This window comes from Phyllostomus hastatus, unplaced genomic scaffold (assembly GCF_019186645.2).
Source record: "Phyllostomus hastatus isolate PE091 unplaced genomic scaffold, TTU_PhHast_1.1 phas_contig_150, whole genome shotgun sequence".
Taxonomy (NCBI): Eukaryota; Metazoa; Chordata; class Mammalia; order Chiroptera; family Phyllostomidae; genus Phyllostomus; species Phyllostomus hastatus.
In genome coordinates, this window is record NW_025333611.1 from 27,731,666 (window position 1) to 27,751,508 (window position 19,843).

The 19,843-nt window shown below is 38.0% G+C and overlaps 1 protein-coding gene across 1 annotated transcript in view; it reads left to right on the forward strand.

The window, feature by feature from the left end:
• The first annotated feature begins 3,186 nt into the window (after positions 1–3,186).
• Positions 3,187–19,843, forward strand: part of PFDN1 (prefoldin subunit 1) — a 53,749-nt gene continuing 37,092 nt past the window's right edge. The window contains exons 1-2 of the mRNA XM_045820867.1: positions 3,187–3,270; positions 6,468–6,634. Of these exons, the coding sequence (XP_045676823.1) occupies positions 3,238–3,270; positions 6,468–6,634 (200 nt within the window). The 5' untranslated portion in view covers positions 3,187–3,237. The remainder of the gene's footprint in view (positions 3,271–6,467; positions 6,635–19,843) is intronic.

Here is a 19,843-nt window from a genome sequence, read left to right on the forward strand (position 1 = left end):
AAGTGGGGTTGCTGGATCTTATAAAAGAGACCCCACAGATATCCCTCGCTTTTTACACCAAGTGAGGATGCAGTGAGAGGTCAGCAGTTGGCAACGCAGAAGCGGGCCCTCCCTTAAGCATGCTGGTACCCTGATCTCCGACTTCCAGTCTTCAGAACTGTGAGAAATAAATGTTTGTGATTTATACGCCACCCAGTCTGTGATATTTTGTTACAGCAGCCTGAAGGACTAAGACGTACTGGATTAAGACCCACTCCAAAGATCTAATTTGAAAATGATTACCTCTGGCCCTGGCTAGCACTGGCCTGTGAAAAAAGGTGTTGCCGGTTCAATTCCCAATTTGGGCACATGCCTGGGTTGTAGGCCAGGTCCCCAGTAAGGGGAGCGTGAGAGGCAACCACACATTGACATTTCTCTTCCTCTCTTCCCCTCTGTCTAGAAATAAAGAAATAACATCTTTAAAAAAATGATTGCCTCTGTAAAGATTTGATTTCCAAATTGATGTCATTTGGAGGCACTGGGTGTAGGACTTCAGTGCACCTTTTTTGGGGGGGGCGGGGACACAATTCAACCCATAACACAAAGACTAAGAGAGTTTACCCCTCAAAGACTCTTCCTGAAGGAATCTACTGAAGATTTACTTTATCAAGAAAGAACAAAAGAAAGTGAGAGAGGACTCTTGCCTAAAGTCACATTGCTGTTAGGTTGTGCAGGTAATACTTGAACCCACGTTGTCTGACACCTTAGCCCATGCTCTTGATTTCTATATTATACAAATCTCTATGAAGAGTATTTCAAAATCTCATGAGGTAATGTACATAAAAGTATCTGAGACTTTCTTTGAATTTTAATGCTTAGTCATTATTTACTAGTCATCTATAATGAAGTTCTAAGAAGATCCCAGAGTAGAATTACGCCTTTTTTTTCTTTCTGAAATTAGAGTGATGGCAGATTTCCTTTTAAAGAATTCATTCTCATTCATTGTTTAATTTGTATTCATTTTGCTGTGATGGGTGTTCTGGGTAGAAGTGCTGAGAGGACCATTATTCTATAGTTCTTGATTTCAAGACTTTACGTCTAAATGAAAAAAAAATTTTTTTAAGTAGAAAGTGTCCTGTGCCTTGAGAGACAAACAGATGTAGTCTTGAGGAGAGTTTAGAGGAGAGGTTATTTTTGATCTGTGCAATGAGTGTTGTAAAAATAAAAGATATAATGGAGAGGTGACCTGTTTGCTGGACCTTGAAGACAAACATGATAATATTAATTACATCAACTTAACTACAACTATTTATTGGGAACCTACTTTGTGCATGGTGCTATGGTTGGAGCTTTTCATCCTGATCTTATTTATTTCTCACAATAACTCTGTTAGGTCAATATTGTTATTCTCAAAAGAGGAGACAAACCCTGTTGCCACATACAGCTAGTAAATGGAACCAGACAGACTTAGGCTCAAGGTAGGCTGAACTTCAATTCAGATATAGTTGGTTCCAAATTCCTGCCCTTTCCCCTCTAAGTTTTTCAAGTAGGTAAACATCCATTTTTTCCCCGTTTTCAATAGTCCAATTTATATCCATTCTTCTGGTTTAAATGCTAGGTCTTTTACAGCAAATTCTCAAAATGTAGTCTGGAGACGAATTACATCAGGTCATAAGGATTGTTTGCAAAAGTGCAAATTTCTGAGCCCCAATCTCAAAGATTCTCATAAATTTGGGGTGAAGACCAGAGAGCCTTATTAATAGTATTTTTTAAAAATTTGTTTGGACTCTCTTGAGAACCACTGTGTCAAAACAGTCTTTGAGGAGAATTCAGAAGAAATAATTTTTTTTGGAAGAGCACTTCCGTAGCATTCTGGTCTTCTTTGTACTGGCATGCCTGAGGCTCAGGCTGATTTTTTCCCTTATCTCTGACAGCATGGGGACCAGCTGAATGATGGAAGAGGTTTTGACCTTGTCTACATACATCTCAATTTAACAGAACAACTAAGCTATTTGAGAAAGTGCTTAAAACTGTACAAGAAATATGCATGTTGTATTTGTCTGAAAGGATGTGGAGAAGCCAGCAAGGCCTGATAGATGGGAATCCAGAATATTTCAAGAGTTACTATCCTAGGCACAGCAAAGAAAATCATCAACAAAATAAAAAGATAACCTATAGAATGGGAGATCATATTCACTGATACATCTGATAAAGGGCTAATATCCAAAATTTATAAAGTACTTACAAAACTCAATACCCCAAGCAGTGAATGACACAATTAAAAAATGGCTAAAGGACCTGAATAGACACTTCTCCAAAAAAGACATTCAGATGGCCAATAGACATATGAAAAGATGCTCAAGGTCACTATTCACCAGAGAAATGCAAATTAAAACCATAATGAGATACCATTTCACACCTTTCAGAATGGCTATCATCAATAAATCAACAAACAACAAGTGCTGGTGAGGATGTGGAGAAAGGGGAACCTTTCTGCACTGTTGGTGGGAATGCAACCTGGTGTAGCCACTGTGGAAAGCAGTGTGGAGATACCTCAAAAAATTTAAAATGAATCTGCCTTTTGACCTAGTGATCCCACTTCTGGAAATACATCAGAAGAAACCTGAAACACTAATTTGAAAGAACATAAGCACCCCTGTGTTCATTGCAGCGCTTTTTACAATCATCAACATATGGAAGCAGTCCAGGAGTCCATCAATAGATGAGTGGATAAAACAACCGTGGGACATTTATACAATGGAGTACTGCTTGGCCATAAAAAAGAAGACAATTTTACTCTTTGCACAGTATGGAAAACATTATGCTAAGTGAAATGAGCAAGCCAGAGAAAGACAAATGTGATATGATTTCACTCATGTGGAATATAATGAACAAACTGAAATAATAAGCAAAACATAGAGACAGACTCATATGGAGAACGGAAGACAGCTAGAGAGGGGAAGGTGAGGAGGTGGAGGGATTGAGGAAAAAGGAAAAAGGACTCAACACCAACAATAGTGTGGTGATTGCTGGGGGAGGGAAGTATAAGTGGACTAACGGTAATGGAAAAAATATACTAAAGATTAAATAAAATATATTTTTTTAAAAGTTACTAGCTCAGAAGAAGGAAAGAACCCTGACTAGGCACTCGCGCGCAGGCGCAGAAGAAGGAGGGACTAATCAAACATCCAAGGCGAGCCCTTCCCCCACACTCTTTCCGGCCTTGGTCCAGCGCGCAGGCTCAGAGAGTGAGCCAAGATGGCGGCGCCCGTGGATCTGGAGTTGAAAAAGGTAAAAGAGGGTTTTGAAACTAGCGGAAGGCTCCTCTTTGGTAGCTAAGGGGACTGTGAACAAGATTATGAAGGAGGCTGGAGTCTTGCGGAAGGAAAGCGGTTTCAGGGAACTGGGGAATGATTTCCTAGAGTCGTAAGGCGGGACTGGGTCTCCTTAGGTTAGAGTGGGGGGCCAGCAGTTTTAGCTGGTGAAGAGCTGGTTGAGCTGGGCTTGGTTAAGTCTGGTGCACCGACATCTGACCTGTCCCCTTATTCCGAGCTCCAGAGCCGTTTTGTTGTGCTTGGAATCTTCACTTCCATAGTAAGGCCTGAAGTGAGCGTCTCAAATTGGACCACCTTAGGACGGCTTGCCCCAGCTCAGGCATCTGTAATACCCATTTGCTTTGAAAAACTACAAGTCCGACCTGTGCTTTTAAGCCACTTATTTGTTCCTAAACCTCGAAAAGTCTCACTACAGTTCAGAGCCTGATAAATTAATAGCAGTGCTCATCTCAGGACTTTGGCTCCCCACCCCCCACCGTTTTTGGAGGACTTGTCTAGGAAAGAAACAAGTCCCTAAAGTTTTGCAAATAAAATTGATGTCAGAAGAAATTGGGTTTCTCTCTTCGATTGCCTATAAATGTATTTTTACTCAGAAACGTTTCACTACCACAGAGTACCACTACCGACCCCAACCCATATTTTGGGGTGGGGGGGTGGGGTTAGGGGTGGGAATTGGGCTTCATCTACTTTAAGTCCATACTTTTCTAGAAAAGGAAACAGTTCCAGGAAAGAATCAAAGGTTACGGTCATTAGTAGTTTAGGTTCTTGAGAAGAGCGGATTTTACTTAAGACCACCTTCCAGTCAATCTGTATGAAAGCAATGGGACAGCTGAAATAGCTGTTCATCCTGATAAATGAAGCTGTTACTGCTGTGAGGATTTTTGTGTGTGTCTCACTTTTTGTCATTCCTGTTTTGCAACTTGTAAATTTGGCCCTTACCTGGTCTTCTCTCATACTGTAGTATCTCAGTGTTAACAATTACACTAGCTTCCTTAGTAAAATGTGTACTGAACAAAACAAAATTCATTTTAAGAATGCTTATTCTAAAATTTTAGCTTTAAAAAAGAAGATTTTATTTATTTTTCAACAGAGAGGTAGTGAGGCAGAAAGAGAGGAAGAGAAACATCAATGTGTGGTTGCCTCTCATACACCCCCTACTGGGGACCTGGCCCATAACCCAGGCATGTGCCCTGACTGGGAATCAAACCAGTGATTCTTTGGTTCAAAGGCTGGGGCTCAACCCAATGAGTCACATCAGGCAGGGCTAAAGGTTTGGCTTCCTTTTTAATCCTGTTAAAAGTTCAAATTTAAGTCAGGGTTTAGTGAAAGAGCTAACAATAGAGTACATCTGTGAATGGACACACCTCCCAGTGTTTGAATTTGTTGCTAAGAAACCTGTGGGAAATGAGTGCAAATTAAGAAAATTATTTCAGCCTTAAATTGGATAGCTCTGACAACCAATTAAATGAACTAAAGAAAATCGTTTAAAGATTTTTATCTTCTAATTCATTTGTTTATTACCTGGAGACAAATTGAAAATTTCAGGCCCCTCCCCTCCCCCAAAATAAATCTTTTGAAACCTTACTCGTAGGTGAGAACGAAGTCAGAATAAAAGATAAGTAGTATTGCAGTCACAAATGTTGTTATTGAGGCATACATTTGACAGCATGTGGAAGTCATTCGAGACATTTCAACAAGAGTATCCAAAAAACTGTGTTTATCTTTGAGTTCAGTGTACTTGGTGGTCAAATTTGGCTTCGTATGTGCATAGAAGATTATAATGTAATTCTTCTACCAGTGCTTATGAAATTTTCTCTTTTTTGGTCTTTCTCCTAAAAATATTTATATTCTGGATATTACTGTAGACAACAGACTAGAAAGATTCTTGAACTAGGGTTTCAGAAGTAGATATGAATACCTGCCTTTCCACTGGTGGTTGTTCAGCCCTGTGCAAGCCACTTACATTTCTTTCTTTCTTTTTTAATATGAAAAATAGAAACATTTATTGAAGAAGATACAAGATACAAGAAACATTGTACATAGGACAATGACACCTCAGTCCCCTTCAAAGTAGGCACCTTTGGACATCCCATAGTTCTCCCAGCATCTCTTCCACTGTTAAAAACACTCTGCAAAATCCTTTGTTGGAATCACCAACTGCCCCATCACATTTTCCTGAATCTCATCATTGGTCTGAAATCTATTCCCTTTCAAAGGTGGTTTTAGTTTTGGGAAAAGCCAGAAGTCACAAGCACCAAATCTGGGCTATAAGGGGATTGAGTCACCTGGGTGAATTTATGTTTCACCAAAACACTCTGCATGAGATGTGATGCATGACTTGGTGCGTTGTCGTGATGAAACTGCCAATTATCAGTTGCCCACAGCCGTGGCATTCTGAATCATCTGAATAACTTCTGTGGGGATTTTCAAGCTTAATACAAAATTTTGATGCAGATTTGTTGCTCTACTTATTCAGTCCTTTTGAATGCGACAGCCACACAATACACATTCTCACTCAGCGGTGTCTACTTTCTCCACTGACTAGTACAGTGAGGTCATTGTTCAGGAACATGCATTCCAGTCCACTCCTCTTGGCTACCAGGTTACATCAATGCACTTACATTTCTTGAATACATTTACTTACTCAATTTATAAACTTATGAGGAAACTGCCACCCTAACTCATAGGATTTGAGAGGAGTGAGATTTATTATATCCCTCGGTGCTCTCATATTAATATTCCTATATTAATATATGAAACAAATGTGGGAAAGCTCTTGGAAACCTAGTGAGTGATATATATGTAGAGAGTTCCATTTATGGTTCTTGTTTTGGATCTCTGTTTCATCCTCTGACTGCTGCATTTATTACTTTTATTACTCCTTGCATACCTGCTACTTGATATGGCTATTATTTAATGTGCATTTGTTTCTGCTTCTTCAAATAGATTATGTCTTCTGAGGACAGAATAAATTCAGTATTTGGCCTAGTGGCTTGATCAATTACAATTATACTAACTTTTATTGATGTTCGCTTTAGTAAATTTCACAGCTTTGTCTCTGGTTAGCATGCTTTATTTTAATATATCTAGATTTGACTTAAATGTTTCCTATAAAATATTTCACCTACTAAACTAAGGACTTGTTTTTATTAGGCCTTCACAGAGCTTCAAGCCAAAGTTATTGACACTCAACAAAAGGTGAAGCTTGCAGACATACAGATTGAACAGCTAAACAGAACGAAAAAGCATGCCCATCTTACAGATACAGAGATTATGACTTTGGTAGACGAGACTAACATGTATGAAGGTGTAGGAAGAATGTAAGTAAAACATATCCTTAAGGGGGTTATCTTGGGAGATGTTTTGTCTGAATTAAATCATAGAATTTGTTCATTTTAAAATTTGGGTTAAAGTATCACAGTAGCTTTAAAGGTCATCTAGTCAGATACCTTCTTGTTTTAAAAATGAGAAACCAAGTCCCAGATAGATGTGTTTAATTTAAATTATTATTTTTTTAACTGTAAAAGAAAGTTTATTTAGAAAGTCACAGAGGTAGAAGAAATGAGTTGTTGAAGAAATGGGCTCAGAGACCTGGCTGGGTAGCTCAGTTGGTCAGCATATCGTGCTGATACGCCAGGGTTGTAGGTTTGATCCCTGGTCAGGGCACATAAAGAATCAAGCAATTAATGCATAAATAAGTGGAACAACAAATCAATGTTTCTTTCTCCCTTCTCTCTAAAATCAAATAAATGGGCTCAGGAAATAAGATATAGAAGCAAAAAAAAAAAAAAAAAAAAGGCCCCATGGAGCTTAGGAGAGAGAAATGGAAAGTAATGCCCTTAGGGGAGAAGAGAAGAGGGAGGAGGAAAGGATGCATTTGCTCCCAGGAGGGAGAGCTGCTGAAGTACATTTCTTAAATATTTCCCTCTTCTCTCTACACTTAGATACTTAAAAGTGTGTAACTTTAATGATAAAAATATGATTTGCCATGAAAAGATATTCATAGTAATTTTGTGTGTGAAGATTTATTTAAATAGTTGTAGTTTTAACCTACCCTTCCCTACCTAATTTATTAGGAGTCATACAGTCATAAATCTTTTAGATGTCTGACTAGTGCCCTAAAATAAAAATACTCAGTTGTCATTTAAATACACTCATTCTGTCATAATGAGAAATCTAGAGAACCAGTTTACCTTTTATTTGTTCTAATTGTTATTATGTGATTAACATATACTAACACTTCACTTTTTTCTTTTAAAACATGTATTAACCTTTATGAGAGAGAACAGATCTGCTTCATGTTCTCTGAGCAGTATGGAAGGAATGGAAAAGCCCTTAACTACAGGTCACACATTCCATTACAGTGAGCTAAAAGAAGGCTGATTTTGGGGGATGGGGGTACAGGAGGAAGGTTCTTCTGGAATTTGGTCTTTGACTATTACTTAGTAAGTGGACCATTACTTCAAGTTGGGCGAGTTTTTAGTTGGAATGGAATTTGACCTTAGGTTTGGGATGACTTGTTTTGTGATTGCTTTGAAGAAAGTGTAACATGTGTAACATTTAGTAATGGCTGTGGAATGACATCATGAGAAGTAGACCCTGCTCCTGACTAGCCAATCCATATCTTTCTGGAAAAGAGATAGATTATGAGAAACTGTTAATCAGATTTGCTTTCTCAGGATAAACAGTATACCACAAATAAATTTTGTCTGCAGAGTTCATAGTTTTCATTTTAGCTTGTTTTAAGAGGAAGAGAATCCCAATTGGAGAGTTTGTTAGTGGGACATAAAATATTGTAATTGGGATAAACAAAGTAGAACTCTTGAATATGTGTCTGTGTAGCTATGAAGTGCATTGTTGGCATTCATGACAGGATAATTTTATCCTTAATGTGAATATCCTTAGGTCTTAAAACAGTAATGCTAGCTTTTCTAGCATGCTTGTTAACATGTTGTACTTGGATTTCACATTACTACATTAGCCTGTTTGCAACAGCTAAAGAATCTTTTTCCAAAATAGAAAAACTCTTTCACTATCTTTGGCCTTTTGAGCTACAATAAAGTTTTTATTTTTAATTAGAATAATTTCATTTTTTAAAACATTCTGCAGAAGTGATAGGAGTGCTGGTTTTACTGCATACTGACTAAAGTGCTAAGATAGGTTGCATTCCACACAGAGTTTTAGAATCTAAAGGCTGGAATATGAATTAGTTAACAGTGAAGATCTCATATTTATGTTGGTTTTTTTTTTGAAATGTACAGGTTAAGTGTTTGGATAAAGCAGAACTCCAATATGGGTTCAAACTTTGGTTTTAAATTTGACTTTTGTGCTTTCTGCATCTCAGTGGGAGTGTGCACTTGACCCTGCATCGTAGGGGCATGTAAGGTGAATAGTGTTTGTCGCTTGGCTAGAGTATTAGTGCCCTCGGGAAGAAAAGACTTGCTGAGTATCAGTCTGGTCATGAGGATGTTCTCTTTCTTGGTGCTAAACCTGAAATGTCTATTTCTGAATTTGTAGTCTTGGGTAATCTTGAGTATCATTGTGATTCATGTCTTAAATTCAATCTTTATGTTGTCTTACCTTTTCCTTTTTCAGTATTATTTGGGAATCCTAATTAGAATACTAAATTTTCTCAAATGGATGTTTTAAAACCATGGATTATAAAATCCAAAACACTCCATTTTTGTTTTGGAACCTGCAGCAGATTGATGCCATCACTGCAATTCAGGCCTCATTATTATGTCTTGCCTGGACTGTTGCAAGAGTTGCAATAGCATCTTAACTGTTCTTCCTGCTTTTATTCTCTCCGCCCAAATGCATTCTTCATACGCCTGCCAGAGTTGATCACCCCAATCTTTTTCATAAAATCCTTTGTTCATCCTTTGTTGTCTGCAGGATAAAATTTAAACTTACTAGTCTAGCTTTCACAGTTATTCATAGTTTGTCCTTAGTTCCTAAGTCCTACCACTTTCTGTTCCCAGACTCAGGACATCTCATGGACTTACTTCCTACCATTGGTTTTGGGTTATTTGTTGGGAAAGAGTTTGAGTCTTATGTGGACTTTAAACATGCTTTAATTGATTAGTGATGTCTGTCATGAAGTAACACACGTGCCAGAGATTGTTATTGCCACCCTTGCCATGTGGGCTTTCTCACATGTGCCGTGTTTTGTGCTTTCATGCTTTTTGCTCATTCTGTCCTTTGTGGCCTGAGATCTTTGACTTTCCCTCGTGAAATTCTCATCTTTCAAGAAGTAGCTCATATTGTCTGAAGATTTTTCCTCGCTAGCAAACCTAGTCACATTTCTGGGGTGGTACCAGGACTTTTGTTCCTGTGGCTAGTAAAACACACATGCACACAGACAGAGAGATTGGCTGACTGGTTGATTTTTAAGTGGGTCAGTCTCCCCAGCTAGACTGGCAGCTCTGGGAGACCAGTATACATACATATTTATTCCTGTTTCTTCAGTTCTCACTAATAATGTCTGGCACAGAATAGATGCTAAATGTGTGTTGGTTTGAATTAAATAATGATTCTTTTGCCTAAAATAACTGCATTTTCTTTTGGTTCTTTAGAAAGGAAATATGTTTAGAAAGTGTCAGAGACTTAAGAATTAGTTTATTATTCTGTTTTAATATTATGATTTGATAAAGGTGAAATTATAAAAGTAACATATTTTGATAAAAGTCAAAGGAATTGTTTCTGACCAAAATTATGTCATTTGATCTGACAGAATTAATTCTTTATTAAGTTTGTGGAGAAGATTGACTAATTCTAAATACCGGCGAGTTGCACAGATATTCCAAGCCTTTAAAATTAAGCTGAGGACAGTATGATAACCCTTGGAGAAAAAGGCTAGTCTGTGCAGAGTAATGTCAGTATAATTGTATCTATTTCACCTTCCTCGTCTTCACATAGCATGAAAATCAGATTTTTCTTTTTAGGCTATGTATTTAGTTTACCAGATCATTGCAAGCCCAGATGCATTTCAGTTCACAAACATGGAGAATTTGGTAGTGTTAAATACCTCTTAAATATGGCTACTTTGGGCTTAAAACAAGGCAAATGAAGCTGCAGGGCGAGAGATGATGAATTGCTATATACTGTAAGCTCTGAGTAGTTGTTGCTCAAAGCTATATTCCATCCAGTCTCTTGGCATGTGGCCAGCACATTTTAGTTCTGTTACTTCATATTCTTTGGAGAGGCTGTTATGTAGCCTGATACTACTACCACCAATTTCTAGTTTTACTCCTTAAGCTGTTTGTGAGCTGACCTCACCATACTGCTTTGAGAACTATGATGAAAGTTACAACTGTGGAATGATCTGTCTGAATAGTTGGAAGTGTTTGTCTTTGCATCTTTCTAGCATGCAAGGAGAGGATCAAATAAATACTAGATCTTAAATAAATATTGCATGGATGTTTCTTGTCTCTTTTTTTCTGGAATAAGAACCAGTTTATAATTGTATATAGTGGTTTCCTTCCTTTTTACTTTGCATAGAAGTAGAGTATTTAAAAAAAGAAAGAAGTATGTTTCAAAAGTACACATGACTGACATTTAGCCATGGTAGTGTTTGAAAGGACCATCATTCCGATAAATGTCAAACTTATTTTTATTAACAATAGGTATGATCCTGACCCTGATTTGATGTCAGGTCTATTGTTCTAACATCCTTTCAGTTGAGCATTACATAAATAACATTTCTCCATTCCAAAAGAGACAAATTAAGCCTTTTATTTTCTTAATATGGAAGGAACTTGAGTAGATTAGCCTTTGAGAAGAATGATTAGTGCCTTTTTAAAACTTGAACCTAACCAAAAATAACTTTGTACCATATTTAAACTAATTTAGAGGTATGCTACCATTCTGTGGATATTTTTTTACATTTATGGAACTAAGAATGAACAATGGTATAAATCTACCAACTAGATAAGTGTCTAGCAATGCAGAAATTGCTGTTTGGGAGCGGTGTTGCTATTTCTACTTGTTGAAGTAATTTGATGGTTGATCTCTAATGGTTAAAAGATCCAGAAATGTAAGACTTAAGATAAATGTGGCACAGGTAGAAAGTGAAAACAGCAGGTCTGTTATTCCTGATAGGTGGTAAATTAAGAAGAAAATTAACAGTTGAATAATTTTTCACCTAATTAGGATGCAGAAATCTGAACTGACCATGCACGACTGCTTCAGCGTGGTTGCACTGCCCTTTATTTAAGATGTTATGCTGGTTTGTAGTCATTTTAATTGTAAGTTTGGATGTTGGCCTGTAATTTGAATCGTGACATTTGGTAAAGTCAGGGTGAAAATTTTGCAGTTTCTCTAAGTTTAGTTATGTTAAATATTAATAGAGAGGGATATAGTCATGCTGCCTCAAGTTTTACAACTGTTTTTTAATTTCATGTAGCTGGAGAGTCAATTTAAGGTAATTTTAAAGCTGAAGAAATAGTTGCACTACATCTTATTCCTAATAGGTTAGGAAATAAAGTACAAACCATGGTGTAGTAAATATTGTTGATATTATAGTAAATATAGTTTATATTGTTCTCACTGGAATCAAGTTTGGATATTTTTAGTGCTTACTATAGGAGAAAAAAATAATGTGCAAATTACTTTTGATGTGAGAGCACATTGCAAATTTAAGTTTATAAGCTTCTTTTATGCTCTCTTTAAAGATGTTAACCTGTATGTTAGGGTAGAGAAAATAAGCAAAGAAAATAATTTTCTAAAGTAAAAAGGAATTTTTTAGTTATCATTTAGATTTTATTTTAAAGGAAGAGACTTTCTTGATGTTGAGCTGCTTTTACTAACAGACTACGACCCACCCTTCATGAGTTTTTATACAGAGCCATTTAAAGTCGTGGCTTTCATTGCTCAGAATTCTAAGGGGAAAAAAAAAACACAGCCTTTCCTGTTGTGCAAGGAAAAATGACTTCAGTTTTGTTGATGTCGAGTATGTATATAACCCCAGATGGGCACACTCTGCTCTTCCACAGATGTGGTACTCTAGGGAGAGAAGATGTTTGAGTAATATTCTTAATTTCCTAAAGTTGTCAGTGATTTAAAAACTTGATATTCATTATAACTGCTGTACTGCTGTGTAGAATGACATCACTGTTTTTGTGCCAAGGAAAGTTAACAAACATTTGCGTAGGGATTACATAGCCATGTTTCTTTTGCAGAAGAGTACTTTTAATAATTCTTTCCCTTCTTCCCCGCCCATGTCCTCCAGGATCCAGACAATCTCTGAAACACAGGAAATTAATTTCAAAAAGGTTGTGCTAATTAGAAGAAGTCTTTTGTACAAAAGGACAAAGAAGGTTGTTACACTTGGGGTGTTACATGCTAAAAATTTTTATATAATGTGTCCTTTTAGGGATACTGGTGTTTTAGGCCTGAACTGGTGTTTCTGTGAAGGTAAATGTAATTGATTTGTTTAGTTACTTGGATTTGCTTCTGCTTTTCCTGACATCACAGGGCCTGACCTTTACTTTTTCTTTAGCTGAAAGAGAATTAAATGAAATCTGCTTTTGTTGCATGAAAGTAGCAGTTATTCAACAACACAAGAGGACACTACAGTGTATTCCCATTGGTGATGAGCAAGAATCAATATAGTTAACAGGAAAGAATGAAAAGTATCATTACGGTGTTGTCTCTGTGTAAATGAAAATAAAGGTAGTAATACTCTTGGACTTTGTTATTTTGTCCTTGGGGAATTATGTGCTGTAACGGAGTTAACTCTCGATGAAAAACAATAAATTTTAAGCTGTACCACAAAATCTTCTGATTTTAGCTGCTACTTATAGTGGCAGATTTAGGAAGAACTTGCTATCTAACATGTTTGAGAGAGGACCAAAGTGGTCATGTCAGGGGATATATCTGCTAATGAAGCAGCCAGAAAGCTCAGAGAAAATATTTTGATCTAGAAGGTACAAGTCAGTCCATAAAAATGAACACATACTTGGTAATGACTTATTTTAGTATTCTTTTATTATTATACAGGGAATTGCTGTGAACTACCTATATTCTTTGTCCAGGTGGAATTATTAGGATCGCGGTGTGTTGCATGCACCATTAGCGCCTGTGGCTTTGTGAAGAATGCATGCTCAATTTGTTTTTGGAATTTAAGTTTGAACTGACATGCCTGGGAGGGTATCTCATTGTCCTGGCCAGGAGCTCTCATTATTAACTCCTGTTCTGAGGAAAATCAATTACCTTGGAATGGACTAGGTTATGTGGAAGACACTATTCCTTTGGCTTTGAAAGAGGACTTGAAATGTTCTTGTATCAAAATTTGCACAGCAGCAGGAGCCCAGTATTAAAAGTGTATCTTTAAATAGATAAGAACATGACTGCCCTAAGCTGAGCCTTTTACATTGTTTGGCTCAGGGTAAAAAGATTTGGATCACAGTATGCATCCTGTATGTGTGTGTCTGACTCTTTTGCATTTGTGCCAAAATATATTTCTGTTTCTCTGTGACTTTCTGCATTTGTACCCAGAGTGTTCTGTTCTGTTTGTGTCCTTCAATACTCATTGAGTAGTAATTTTGTTTTTACACTCCAAGGGTTATATTTTATTCAGTGTTACATTTTAACCTACTAATGAAATAAAGACCAGTCTTGGAAAAAGTTGTAGCACAGGTTCATGCTTAGATGTGGAAATGCTTGGGGTTTGATGAGGCCAGAGTAAAAGTGGTAAACATCAGAGGTGACTATTTACCAGAATACTTAGAATACCAAATAGTGACCAAAAATAAGCATGATGTTTAAAATAGATTAACATACTACTGCTTCCATTTTAGGAGTAACAGTTTTATTTAAAAATACACAGTGATTTTTAATTGGTGCAGATTGAACCCAGGAGTGTGTGAGTTACGCATCTAGAACAGAGAATGTCGACATGGCATTAGGTTCCTGAAGGGACTGTGATTCTCTGATAATGACAGTGAGCCTGAGTCCTCTCAGCCGCATTTAGTCCAGCTGATCTTTCTTTCCTTCTTGAAGCACTTCTTCCCTTGGCTTCCAGGATACCTACCACCTTTTGGTTTTCCTTCCGTTTCACTGGCCATTCCCACTCGGTTTCCTTTATTGCCTCCTTTTCTTTCCCATTTCCAAATATTAGGTTGACTTTGGGCTCAGCCTTTGGATTTTTTTTTTTTTTTTCCCTCTTCTGCCTGTACTTAGTCTGTTAGTGATCTCATCCAGGCTCATCTTTTTAAATGCCTTTATCTTTATGTACTGACAACTCCTAGATTTTTGTCTTCAGCTTAGACCCCTTCCTGGAACTACACACTTACATGTCCACCTGCCTGCTTTACATTTCCATTTGCTGCTCTAACAGGTGTCTTAAAATTAACTTGACTGAAATAAAATTGTCACGTTTACAAATAAGCCAGTTCTTCCTTCAGTCTTCCTCATTTCAGTAAAGGCTTTCCAGTTCTTCCAAATCTCGGACTCATCTTTGATTCCTCTCTTTCAAATTCAGTCTGTTAGCAAAGACTCTCTTTAAATGTAATCCAGAACCTGAACACTTCTACTTACCACCACCCTGGTCTAAACTGTCATTGGATTATTGCACTTGCCTCCCAGCTGGGCTCCCTGCTTCCATCCTTAACCACTTTATAGCTCGTCTCAGCTGAGCAGCCAGAGTGATTTTCAAACACAAGTCAGATCAATGTTTTATCAGTGGAAAGACAAAGGCTTTTGTATTGTAGTTCCTGGCCTCTCTCTGAAGCCTTCTTCCAGATGTCTGCCTGGCCTACGACTTCTCTCCCTTCCGGTCGTTGCTAAAGAGGCACCGAGGCCTCTCGTGACTGTCCCGCTTAAAATTGTGCACATACTTCCCTCCAACTCTTCACCTCCTTTACTCTGTCTCTCTCTCTTTTATTTTTAATTTTTTGGCTTACTTTCTCCATAACACTTAAAATCATTTGGGTACTGTAGTATTAATTATCTCCTTAAATCAACTTTATTGTGATATAACTTATATACAGTAAAATGTACTCATTTTAAGAGCACAGTTGGATGGATTGGACAAGTGTAACAATATCATACATTTTCATTACCCTAAAAACTTCCTTGCTTCTTCCAAGTCAATTCTCTCTCCCTCACGTCCTGTTCTAAGCAACTGATAATCTGATTTCTGTCACTGTTGATTAATTTAGCCTATTTTATTTATTTATTTATTTATTTATTTATTTTTTAAATTTATTTTTTAGAGAGGGAAGGGAGGGAGATAGAGTGAGAGAGAAACATCAATGTGCGGTTGCTGGGGGTTATGGCCTGCAACCCAGGAATGTACCCTGGCTGGGAATCGAACCTGGGACACTTTGGTTCCCAGCCCGCGCTCCATCCACTGAGATACGCCAGCCAGGGCAATTTAGCCTATTTTAGAACTTCATATGGACTATATATAAATGGAATCATCTCAGTATGTGCCCCTTTGTTTGGCTTCTTCCGTTAAGCATGATGGATCCATGTCGTGTGTGTCAGGCCTCCGCAGGGACTGTACACGGCCTTCAGCTCCGTTTACTCCAGTGCTCTTGCCTCTGCCCTCTCCCCTCTGCTTGCCGGCTTCACCTTCAGGTTGGGTGAAGCAGTTCCAGGGGTTTCACTTAGACGTGCCGGCACCCAGAATTAGGAAGTACCGTGTTTTCTGTGTCATCTTCGTTAGGGTCAAAGGGTGCTTCCCAGAAGTCTTCAAAAGGGCTACCCCTCACATTTCATGACAGGAGCTGAGCCACTTCCTTGGGCTTATGTCATAGGGGATGGGAGTGCCATGATTGGGAATGACCAGGCAAGATTTACTTCAGGACTCACTTCCCCAAGTCACTTGGGAAAGTGGAGGGCATCCAAACAAAACTGGGGCTCTGTTAACAAGGAGAGTGGGTGTGGGGTTGCCAACCATTAGTGCCTGCGATGATCAACAACAATCAATACAGTGACCAACAGTTGAGAGCTAGGTACACGAAAACTGTTGGTAATATACCGAGGATGAATTAGGGAGAGTTTAATGAGGGAGTGCAGGTAGGAAGCCATCAGAGCAGTTCAGGAGTCTGGGAAAAGGGCATAAATGAACGTAACAAGTGGGATGGAGAGGACGACGGTCAGTATGAAAGAAAGCATGAGTCAGTGATGAATTGGGAATATAGGGGATGAGGAGGGTACCTAGAGGCTTGGGACTTGGGTGAGTGGGCAAGTGGCAACATTGATAGAAGCGGAAGCTGAGATGGGGAGACTAGTATGTTGGTATGGGTAGATAAAATGAGTTAAATTTGGGACCTGCTGCATTTGAGGAGACGTGGGACATATAAGCAGAAATGACCATTAGATGATGCAGACACAGTACAGGTAATAGGAGTTGGTGGTATTTTGAGGTTTATTGGCCAAGTTGAAGCCTTAGAAAGAAATGAGTTTTTGTAGGGACTTGGGGTAGAGATAGCTTAGCTGAGAGCCTTGCATTATGTTTGCAATAGAGGCCCTGGAAGAGGAAGGACAGGATGGGTTTGTGAAAGTGGTAGCTGATGAGGGGAACATGCATGTAGCAGCATTCCTCAGAGTGAGATTTGCACATACTGAGTAATATAGATGTCTGTTGGCTGAGATACAGCAGGTCTGGGTGCTGTATTTTTGGGTTACAGTCTAAATTACTGCATTATTTTATTGTTCAAACAATTCCCCTTGGGCCGTTGGCTCTTTCAGGTTGTCTCCTGTGACCTTTTATTTAACATGTCCCCATTCTTTTGTTTGCTTGTTTTTTAAATTAACAGACTTTATTTTTTAGAGCGGTTTTATCTTGACAGAAAAATTGAGCATGAAGCACAGAGAGCTCTCACCCCCCAGTTTGTATTGCCTTCCTCCCACCCCACAGTTTCCTCTATTAAAATGTTGCATTTGTGTGGTAAATTTGTTATAATTGATAAAGACATATTGATACATGCCTATTAATTATGATTAACTGAGGTTCATAGTTTACATTAGGATTCACTCTGTCTTGTATAGTTCTATGGATTTTGACAAATGTAACATGTATCTGCCATTACAGTATCACATAGAATAGTTTCACTGTCCCCAAAATACCTTGTGCTCCACCTATTTATCCTTCCCTCCCTCCCCACACCCCTGGTAACCGCTGATGTTTTCACTGTTTCTATAGTTCTGGCTTTTCCAGAGTGTCGTAATTGGACTCCTCCAGTATACAGCATTTTCATGCTGGCTGTTTTTACTTAGCCTAAGCATTTAAGTGTTTCCATGTCTTTCATGGTTTGATAGCTCATTTCTTTTGTCCCCTACACTCCCACTGGATTTTGGTGATTGCTTCATCTTTGGGTTTATTGTTTTCTACTGTAGTACCTAATTTGCTATAAAGCTTATCCAGTGAAATATTTAACTTTAAATACTGTATTTTTGGTCACCAGAAGTATCACTTGATGCTTTTTTGTATCTTTAATTTTTCTGTTTAAGTCATGTCTTCCTTTAATTCTTGATCACCTTTATAACAGCATTTTTAAGGCTTTTATCAGCTAGGCTTTTATCGGCATTTTTCTCTCCTTTCTGAGTCTATTTCTATTGACTGAATTTCCTCTTGGCTTGGCTCTTGGTCACATTTTCATATTTATTTATGTCTGGTGAGACCTTAACCATTTTTTAAAATGCCCAGAGTGGTATTGTATTTATTTCCTTTTAAAATTGAGGTATAATTAACATAGATTTACATGTACAACATAAGGATTACATTAGGTAGATTTATTTTTTAAAAATATTTTATTTATTTTTTAGAGAGTGGGGACAGGAGAGAAAAAGGGAGAGAAACAGCAAGGTGTGAGAGCAATATCAATTGGCTGCCTCTTGCCTGCCCCCAACAGAGGGCCTGGTCCAAGACCTAGGCAGGTGCCCTGACTGAGAACAGTTGACCTTTTGGTTTGCAGGCTGGCACTCAACCCACTGAACCACACCAGCCAGGGCACAACATAAGGATTTGATGTTTGCATATATTGCAAAGTGATGACCACGATGGGACTGGTTAAGATCATTGACCACATATAGTTACACATTTTTTTATTGTAATGAGAACTTTTAAGATTTACTTTCTTAGCAACTTTCAGATATACAATACAGGTCTTTTGTGATGCTATACAAATTTTAGGATTGTTCCATTAGGATATTAGGATTGTTGGCATTGTCTGTGAAAAATGCCATTAGAATTTTGATAGGGATTGCCTTGAATCTGTAGATTGCTTTGGGAGGTATGGACAAGTTAACAATATTCTTCTAATCCATGAGCACAGAATATTTTCCCATTTGTATCTTCAGTTTCTTTCATTAGCACCCTACAGTATTCATGGTACAGGTGTTTCACCTCCTTGGTTAAATGTATTCTAGGTATTTTATTCTTTTTGATATAATTATAAATGGGATTGAAATAAATTTTCTTAAAGTTTTTTACTAGTGTATAGAAATGCAATTTTTTTTTAGATTTTATTTATTTATTTTTAGAGAGGGGAAGGGAGAAAGAGAGGGAGAGAAACATCAATGTCTGGTTGCCTCTCACATGCCCCCACTGGGGATCTGGCCTGCAACCCAGGCATGTGCCCTGATTTGGGAATCAAACCAGTGATCCTTTGGTTGGCAGGCCAACACCCAATCCACCGAGTCACACCAGCCAGGGTACAAAAATTTTTTTGTGTATCATCAAGGATATTGGTCTGTAATTTTTTTTCTTGTGGCATCCTCCTCTAGTTTTGGTATCAGGGTGATGCTGGCCTCTTAAATGAGTTTAGATGAGTTCCCTCCTCTTCTGTTTTTCAGAAGAGTTGAGAAGGATTGGTATTAATTCTTTAAATATTGGTACAATTCACCAGTGAAACCGTCTGTTCCTGGACTGTTGTTTGTTGGGAGGTTTTTGATTAGTGATTCGGTTTCCTTACTAGTCATTGGTCTGTTCATATATTTTTTTCTTCATTGTTCAGTCTTGGTAGGTTGTGTGTTTCTAGAGATTTATCCATTGTTTTAGGTTGTCCAATTTGTTCGTGTATAGTAGTTCATAGAAGTTTCTTACTATCCTTTGTATTTCTGTGACATCAGCTATAATATCTCCCTTTCATTTTCGATTTCATTGATTTTAGCCTTTCTTTTTTCTTGGTTAGTCTAGTCAAAGGATTGCCAATTTTGTTTACCTTTTCAAAAAAATCCAGCTCTTAGTTTTACTGATATCTTCTAATTCTTTTTAGTCTCTATTTGATTTATTTCTGCTCTAATCTTTGTTATTTCCTTCCTTCTGCTAACTTTGGACTTCTTTTGTTGTTGGACCCTGCATGAACTATAAAGCAATCTGAGGTAGCTGCTACTTGTGTTGGACTTGGAGATTCCCCGGTGAAGCCATGCTATGAATCTAAGGTGGCTGCTGCTCGTGCTGGGCCTGGGGCCACTTGGCAAGAGGTATGGGGGGTGGGGTGGTGGCTACTGAGTCCAGCCGTTGCTTGTTTGAGAAGATTTTGGAAGTTAAGCATGAGCCAAGACCAGCCTGGAAAAGT